Below are 8,477 nucleotides of genomic sequence, written 5' to 3'. Positions count from 1 at the left end.
TGCCCGTGCTGCCCGGGCCCCCCGTGCAGATGCCTTCTGTCATTTCGGTGAGAGAACCTTCCAGAGCCCTGCCCTGCCCTGCTCACACTCTCCGTGCCTCCCCTCCCAGCCTGGGGGCTGCAGGAGGGGCAGAGGGCAATCAGTCCCTTTGGAAAAACCCAAATCCGTGCCCTGACAGATGGGTGGCACTGCCAGGCAGGGCTGGGAGCCACAGGGTCCTGAGGAGCTGCTTCCATTGGGAGCAGCCTGCTCTGAGGGAAGGGAAGGGAAGGGAAGGGAAGGGAAGGGAAGGGAAGGGAAGGGAAGGGAAGGGAAGGGAAGGGAAGGGAAGGGAAGGGAAGGGAAGGGAAGGGAAGGGAAGGGAAGGGAAGGGAAGGGAAGGGAAGGGAAGGGAAGGGAAGGAGCTGCCCCTTCGCTGTGCTCCGCGCTGGGTGATTCTGGCACAGCCACCCTGGGTGGCAGCAGCAGCTGTCGGGGGCGACAGGGGCTGGGCGTTTGCCAGCCCCGCTCTGCCAGAGCTCCCGCAGGGCTGCTCCAGTGCCAGCGCCTCTGTCCTGCTCCCCACAGCTGGCCCGGCCCCTGGCCATGGTGCCCAACATCCCCGGCATCCCCGGGCCCCCCAGCAGCAGCAGCAGCAGCGGCAGCGGCAGCAGCAGCGGGTCCCTGTCGCCCTCAGCGCTCCCGGTGCACTCTGAAGCCAAAATGGTGAGGGGCAGGGAGGGGGCAGGGGGGCCCTCAGCCTCCAGCAGCTCCTGGCCAGAGAGCCAGGGAAGGGATTTGGCACCAGGCACCCCTGGCTCCCTCAGCACACTCCAGATCCCGCTGTGGGCACTCAGGGATTGGGCTGGACACTGCCGGTGCCCGTGTCCAGCGGGGTCCCTCCCCAGGCTGTCTGTCTGATGTGCCTTTTCTGATGTGCCTTTTTCTCCCCTGGCAGAGGCTGAAGGCCAGCCTGGCAGCCTCCTCCTCGCTGAACGGCAGCAGCCTGGCCGTGGGCTCGGCCAGCACCATGGTGACCGCGCGGCCGGAGCAGAGCCAGGGGGGCCAGCACCCCGACACCCCCTCACCAGCGCAGCCACAGGTGTGTGTGTGTGTGTGTGCGTGTGTGCGTGTGTGCGTGTGTGTGCTGCTGCTCTGCTGCTGCCCTGGGGCTGGGCTGGGGCGCCCAGGGCTTGGCGGGGAGCACAAAACCTCCCAGCATCCTCCCTGCGCTGCAGAATGGGTTAAAACCTCTTCATTCCAGGGCTGCTCAGCACTGAGGCACTCCCAGCACACCAGGCAGGGGCTGCAGCCCTGCTTCATCTGCCTGGCAGCCCTGGGAAGGAGCATTTCCCCTCTTCTCCCTGCCCAAATCTGGGTTAAATGCTCCTCGCTCAGGCCATCAGCCGGGCTGGCTCCTGCAGCAGCCAAATGCCAGCAGCCTCCATCAGCGTGGCCACCTGCTCCAGCCCGGCTGGGCTTGCAGAGTTTAATCTCCATATGCTGCACCGGGGCTGGGCCGGCTCTGTGGGGCTGGGCCAGCTCTGTGGGGCTCCGGTGTGGGGCTGGGGCTGCTCCACTGCCAGCCCTGGCTGCTCTCCCTTTGTTCTCCCCAATAAAACTGGGGCCCTACAAAACCTCCCGTTCCCCGTTGCCTCCCAGAGCTTGTTTGGCTGGAGGTTTTGAGGGGAAAATTAATTTTTAAAGCAAATTACATTCTTAAAAGCCGGGATTTGCTGCTGCCCTGAGCAGCGACCGTGCCGGGCGGTGGCAGCGGGACCGAGCTCCGCTCTGCTCTGCGGTGCCAGCGCCGTGTCCTGCCTGTCCCAGAGCCACTGCTGAGCACAGGCCCTGTCCCCATCCCCTGTCCCCATCCCCTGTCCCCTGTCCCTGTCCCTGTGCCCCATGTCCCTGTCCTCTGTCCCCTGTTCTTGCCCCCTGTATCTGTGCCCCATCCCCATGCCCAGCTCTCCCTGTCCCTGTGCTGTCCCCAGGTGTCCCCAGCCCGTGCCCAGCTCTCCCTGTCCCTGTCCTGTCCCCAGCCCGTGCCCAGCTCTCCCTGTCCCTGTCCTGTCCCCAGCCCGTGCCCAGCTCTCCCTGTGCTGTCCCCAGGTGTCCCCAGCCCGTGCCCAGCTCTCCCTGTCCCTGTCCTGTCCCCAGCCCGTGCCCAGCTCTCCCTGTGCTGTCCCCAGGTGTCCCCGGCCCAGCCCGTGCCCAGCTCGGGCGGCCGCAGGCGCCGTGCGGCTGACGAGGATCCGGACGAGCGCCGGCAGCGCTTCCTGGAGCGGAACCGCGCGGCCGCCTCGCGCTGCCGGCAGAAACGCAAGCTCTGGGTGTCCTCGCTGGAGAAGAAAGCCGAGGAGCTGACGAGCCAGAACATCCAGCTGAGCGTGAGTGGGGCACGGGGCTGGGCACGGCCCTGGGCTTTTGGGAAGCTCCGAGGAGGTTTTGGGAAGCTCCGAGGAGTTTTTGGGACACTCTGGGGGTTTTGGGACGCTCTGAGGAGTGACTCAGGTCTGTGTGTGTCTGTGTGTCCCCTCAGAACGAGGTGACGCTGCTCAGGAACGAGGTGGCTCAGCTGAAGCAGCTGCTGCTGGCCCACAAGGACTGTCCTGTCACAGCCCTGCAGAAGAAGACCCAGGGCTACCTGGGTGAGTGATGGCACCGCCGGGCCGGGCTGGGCTGGGCCGGGCTGGGCTGGGCTGGGCCAGGCTGGGCTGGGCCAGGCTGAGCTGGGCTGGGCTGGGCTGGGCTGGGCTGGGCCAGGCTGAGCTGGGCCAGGCTGAGCTGGGCTGGGCTGGGCTGGGCTGGGCTGGGCCAGGCTGGGCTGGGCCAGGCTGAGCTGAGCTGGGCCGGGCTGGGCTGGGCCAGGCTGGGCTGGGCCAGGCTGAGCTGGGCCCTGCCTGCCACCCCCTGTCACCCCCTGTCTGTCGGGGTCACTGCAGGGCAGGGCTGGCACAGCACAGGACCCAGCAGGGAGTGCAGAGTGCAGGGCTGGGCCAGGACACCCTAAAACCCCCTCAGAGCCCCCCAGGGCATTCCTGCCCATCCCACTGAGGGGGATCCCCCAGATTGTCCCTGCGACCTTGGGGTGGCACCCGCTGCCATGAGGGCAGTGCCAGGGCAGGGTTTGTGTCCCTGTGTCCCCCAGGTTTGTGTCCCTGTGTCCCCCCCCCAGGTTTGTGTTTATGTGTCCCCCAGGTCTGTGTCCCTGTGGCCCCCCAGGTTTGTGTCCCTGTGTCCCCCAGGTTTGTGTCCCTGTGTCCCCCAGGTCTGTGTCCCTGTGTCCCCCCAGGTTTGTGTCCCTGTGTCCTCTGGGTTTGTGTCCCTGTCCCCCCAGGTTTGTGTCCCTGTGTCCCCCGGGTTTGTGTCCATGTGTCCCCCGGGTTTGTGTCCCTGTGTCCCCCCCCCAGGTTTGTGTCCCTGTGTCCCCCGGGTTTGTGTCCATGTGTCCCCCGGGTTTGTGTCCATGTGTCCCCCCAGGTTTGTGTCCCTGTGTCCCCCCAGGTTTGTGTCCCTGTGTCCCCCCCCCAGGTTTGTGTCCCTGTGTCCCCCGGGTTTGTGTCCCTGTGTCCCCCAGGTCTGTGTCCCTGTGTCCCCCAGGTCTGTGTCCCTGTGTCCCCCAGGTTTGTGTCCCTGTCCCCCAGGGGTGTCTGGCTGCTGTGGCTCCAGCCCAGCCCTGATCACCCCTTGGAAATTCCAAATTTGCTGCTCCACACCAAGGCCAGGCTCCCTCCCTCCACGACATCCTGGAGCTCCATTGCTCATTCTCTGCCATCCCCACCCGGCTGCCTCGGCTTGGCAGTTAAAAGAAAAAAAAAAGGAAAAGGCTCCTTTTTATCTCCTTTTCTTCCCATAATTTTCTCTTTTTTTTAATGCTGGCTGTTTCATTATAACCAAGCCGGGAGCTAAACACGATCTGGGTCCTGCTGCCCTCCCTGCAATGCCAATTCCAGGCTGCTGAGAGGCTTTGGGAGGACGCTGGAGTCCTCTAGTGTTCCTTGGAAAAACGGGAGGATGGGCTGAGAGAGTGGGAACTGCAGGAACACAGGGAGAAAAAGGGGGAAAATTATCTAAGAAATGAAACTTCAGCGTTCTGGGGGCTGTGCCTCGCCCCGTCTGGGGCTCTGGGGTTCTGCCCTGCCTGGTGGGGCACAGGGATGGGCTGGAGGGGTCCTGGCACAGCCCCTGTCACCCCTGGCTGGCTCTGAGCCCCTCAGTGTCCCCAAATCCCCAAGCCCCAGCCCTGCAGAGGGTGGGGGCTCCCCGCTTCTCCCTGCTCATCCCGATTCCCCCTCAGCAGCAGGAATTCATCCACATCTGCAGGCTAAGAATGAGACTCCCCCCTTCCCCCCTGCCCCTTTTTATGGCCGAGATTTGTGGCCAGGCAGGTCCTGCACCAAGCCCCAGGTCCCTGATGGGGTTGCAGCTGCCCTGGGCACTCTGAGCTTTATTGGAAATCTGCACTCTTGGGGTGCCAGGGCAGGAGATGGCTCTGCTCAACCTTCCCAGCCCGGGACAAGGGAGGGGTTGAGCCCCACGCCTGATTTTTGTTGGGGTTTCACGTGCCACAAACATCCCAGCTCTGCCTTTGTTTGCTTCTGAAAGGGAGGTGGAATTCCCTGCTGGCACCTCTGGGTGCAGAGCTCTGGGTTGTTGGTTTTTGCTGGGGTTTCACGTGCCACAAACATCCCAGCTCTGCCTTTGTTTGCTCCTGCCAAGGGAGGTGGAATTCCCTGCTGGCACCTCTGGGGCATCTGAGATCTCCCAGGTGATCCCCAGGCTCTGCCTCCCAAAATTCTGGAAGAACAAAGGGAAGGAGGGCTCTGCCTTTGTCTGCCCCCGTCCCCTCACGGGGCTGCAAATTCCCCGAAAAACGCAGCAGGCAAAGCCTCGTGATGGGCTGTGATTGATTTTTATGGCTTGGGAAGCAGTAAAGAGCAAAGCAGGTGATTTAGGTAAAAAATGCCCCCCAAAGCCCAGCTCCTGGGCCTGCTGAGGGCATCCTGCTCCCCCTGGCAGGTGGGGAAGGGGCTGCTCAGCCTCGGCTCCAAAACCTGGGGGGAAATTAATTCCCGTTAATGAGGAATGGATGGGCAGGGAATGAGCGGTGGGATGAAGGCTGTGCCAGTGCTGCCCTCCTCGGGAAGCTGTGCTGCTTCCTGCCTGGAATTGAGGAGGATCCAGCAGCTCCTTGGGATGGGGCTGCAGTCCCAGCGGGAGGGTGGGGAGGGTCCCTGTGTCCCAGCTCCTGCTCCTGTCCCTGTCCTGCCCCCGTATGCCCTGGGGTTGGCTTCTCGCTGCTCCAGGCTGGAGCGTGCAGCCCGTTCCTGCTGGTCCCTGATCCTCCTCTGGGCCAGCAGCCCCATTGCCACCCCAAACCAGCCCCATTGCCACCCCAAACCAGCCCCACTGCCACCCCAAACCAGCCCCACTGCCACCCCAAACCAGCCCCATTGCCACCCCAAACCAGCCCCGTTCCGCACCCCAAACCAGCCCCATTCCCAAACCAGCCCCGTTCCGCACCCCAAACCAGCCCCACTGCCACCCCAAACCAGCCCCGTTCCGCACCCCAAACCAGCCCCGTTCCGCACCCCAAACCAGCCCCATTCCCAAACCAGCCCCATTCCCAAACCAGCCCCACTGCCACCCCAAACCAGCCCCATTCCCAAACCAGCCCCACTGCCACCCCAAACCAGCCCCGTTCCCAAACCAGCCCCACTGCCACCCCAAACCAGCCCCACTGCCACCCCAAACCAGCCCCGTTCCGCACCCCAAACCAGCCCCATTCCCAAACCAGCCCCATTCCCAAACCAGCCCCATTCCCAAACCAGCCCCATTGCCACCCCAAACCAGCCCCGTTCCCAAACCAGCCCCATTGCCACCCCAAACCAGCCCCGTTCCCAAACCAGCCCCACTGCCACCCCAAACCAGCCCCATTCCCAAACCAGCCCCATTGCCACCCCAAACCAGCCCCACTGCCACCCCAAACCAGCCCTGTTCTGCACCCCAAACCAGCCCCGTTCCCAAACCAGCCCCGTTCCCCCCCAGCCCATGCCCTGTCCCCCCGGTGCTGCCCCCGCCGTCCCTGACCCTCTCCTCTCCCGCTCCTGTCCCGCAGAGAGCCCCAAGGAGAGCTCGGAGCCCTCGGGCTCGCCCGCGCCCGTCATCCAGCACAGCTCGGCCTCGGCCGCTCCCAACGGGCTCCGCTCGGCCGCCGAGGCCGTGGCCAGCTCGGTGCTGGCCCACATGGCCGGGCAAAGGACAGAGCTGGCCGTGCCCGCGGCCTCGCCCGTCATCATGGCCCCACAGTCGCACTCTGCCGGCAGATGATGGCCCCGGGCTGGGGGCACCCACACGGACTGAGCACAGCCTGCACCGACCACGGGGCGCGGGGCCTTCCCTGTCCTGTCTGGGGTCTGTTCCGAGGGGTGCAGGACCTTCCCTGTCCCTCCTGGGGTCTGTTCTGAGGGGCACCGCAGGGACCTTCCCTGTCCTGTCTGGGCTTGTGTTCCATGGGGCACCAGGACCTTCCCTCTCCTGTCTGGGGTTCTGTTCCACAGGGCTCTGGGACCTTCCCTCTCCTGTCTGGGTTCTGTTCTTCTGGTTCTGGTTCAGTTTGAGTTAAGGGCGGCTCTGGCGCTTTCCCCCCCAATGGAGCCCCAGGGAGGGCGGGTTCAGGGCTCCTGTGGCTGACACTAAATCTGGGGAGCCCCAGGTGCTGGCCCTGTCCCCGGGCAGGGGGCTGTGGCACTCCGGGGACACTCCGTGCTGTCCCCGGGCAGGGGGCTGTGGCACTCTGGGGACACTCCGTGCTGTCCCCGGGCAGGGGGCTGTGGCACTCTGGGGACACTCTGTGCTGTCCCCGGGCAGGGGGCTGTGGCACTCCGGGGACACTCCGTGCTGTCCCCGGGCAGGGGGCTGTGGCACTCTGGGGACACTCCGTGCTGTCCCCGGGCAGGGGGCTGTGGCACTCCGTGCTGTCCCCATGTGCTGTCCCCATGCTGCAGGGGGCACAGGAGGCTGTGACATCCCTGCTGTCCCCGTGCTGCCCCCCAGGCTTGTCCCCACTCCCCAAATTGTTGCACCTTCACCAGGAGCCTCCTGGAGCTCTGGGCTCTGGGACCGAGGGCTCCTCCCTGCCCCAGCCCCAGCCCCTGCCCCAGCCATGGGGGAGTTTTGGGAGCCAGGACTGCTCTGGGCTTGTGCCCCAGCAGCTGGGACAAGGGGACAGCGTGGGACAAGGGGACAGCGTGGGACAAGGGGACAGCGTGGGGCTGGGGACAGTGTGGGGCTGGGGACAGTGTGGGACAAGGGGACAGCGTGGGGCTGGGGACAGCGTGGGGCTGGGGACAGCGTGGGACAAGGGGACAGCGTGGGGCTGGGGACAGCGTGGGGCTGGGGACAGCGTGGGACAAGGGGACAGCGTGGGGCTGGGGACAGTGTGGGACAAGGGGACAGCGTGGGACAAGGGGACAGCGTGGGGCTGGGGACAGCGTGGGGCTGGGGACAGTGTGGGACAAGGGGACAGCGTGGGGCTGGGGACAGTGTGGGACAAGGGGACAGCGTGGGACAAGGGGACAGCATGGGGCTGGGGACAGTGTGGGACAAGGGGACAGCGTGGGGCTGGGGACAGACGGGTCCCCAGGCGCTCAGGGGCTGCTCCGGGCCGGGTGCTGGGACAGGGACGGCCTGGCCAGGGCTGCTCCTGCATTCCCAGGGAATGGGAGTGGGACACAGGCAGGGCCAGCTGGCAGTGACAGCAACGGGAGTGCCCAGAGCGGCCCCAGCCCGGCTCCCTGGGCAAACCCAGCCCTGGTACCCTGGGCAAAGCCAAACCCAGCCCTGGTACCCTGGGCAAAGCCAAACCCAGCCCCGGCTGCCCTGGGCAAAGCCAAACCCAGCCCCGGCTGCCCTGGGCAAACCCAAACCCAAACCCAGCCCCGGCTCCCTGGGCAAACCCAAACCCAAACCCAGCCCTGGCTCCCTGGGCAAAGCCAAACCCAGCCCCGGCTGCCTGGGCAAAGCCAAACCCAAACCCAGCCCCGGCTTCCTGGGCAAAGCCAAACCCAGCCTCGGCTGCCCTGGGCAAACCCAAACCCAAACCCAGCCCTGGTACCCTGGGCAAAGCCAAACCCAGCCCTGGTACCCTGGGCAAAGCCAAACCCAAACCCAGCCCTGGTACCCTGGGCAAACCCAAACCCAAACCCAGCCCCGGCTCCCTGGGCAAAGCCAAACCCAGCCCCGGCTCCCTGGGCAAAGCCAAACCCAGCCCCGGCTGCCCTGGGCAAACCCAAACCCAGCCCCGGCTGCCTGGGCAAACCCAAACCCAAACCCAGCCCCGGCTGCCCTGGACAAGCCCAGCGCACGCCCTGGGAGCAGCTCCCCCTCACGGACCCCGGTGACCTCAGTAATGGTGGCCTTAAATCACGGGACTGTTCTGAGGGAGGGAGCGGGAACGGGGTCGGGGTTTGGGGACCGAGCCTCTGTCGCTGCCC

The 8,477-nt window shown here is 65.5% G+C and overlaps 1 protein-coding gene across 1 annotated transcript in view; it reads left to right on the top strand.

Annotated features, from left to right (window-relative positions):
* LOC136567947 (cyclic AMP-dependent transcription factor ATF-7-like) overlaps positions 1-6,422 on the top strand; it is a 45,699-nt gene extending 39,277 nt beyond the window's left edge. Inside the window, exons 7-12 of the mRNA XM_066567758.1 lie at positions 1-47; positions 568-705; positions 938-1,081; positions 2,172-2,369; positions 2,522-2,630; positions 6,101-6,422. The exon at positions 1-47 is cut by the window's left edge and continues 53 nt beyond it. Of these exons, the coding sequence (XP_066423855.1) occupies positions 1-47; positions 568-705; positions 938-1,081; positions 2,172-2,369; positions 2,522-2,630; positions 6,101-6,312 (848 nt within the window). The 3' untranslated portion in view covers positions 6,313-6,422. The remainder of the gene's footprint in view (positions 48-567; positions 706-937; positions 1,082-2,171; positions 2,370-2,521; positions 2,631-6,100) is intronic.
* Positions 6,423-8,477: the final 2,055 nt, after the last annotated feature.

The sequence above is a fragment of the Molothrus aeneus genome, chromosome 30 (assembly GCF_037042795.1).
Source record: "Molothrus aeneus isolate 106 chromosome 30, BPBGC_Maene_1.0, whole genome shotgun sequence".
NCBI lineage: Eukaryota > Metazoa > Chordata > Aves > Passeriformes > Icteridae > Molothrus > Molothrus aeneus.
The sequence above is the reverse complement of the archived record's forward strand: the minus strand, read 5'-3'. Positions and strand labels throughout refer to the sequence as shown.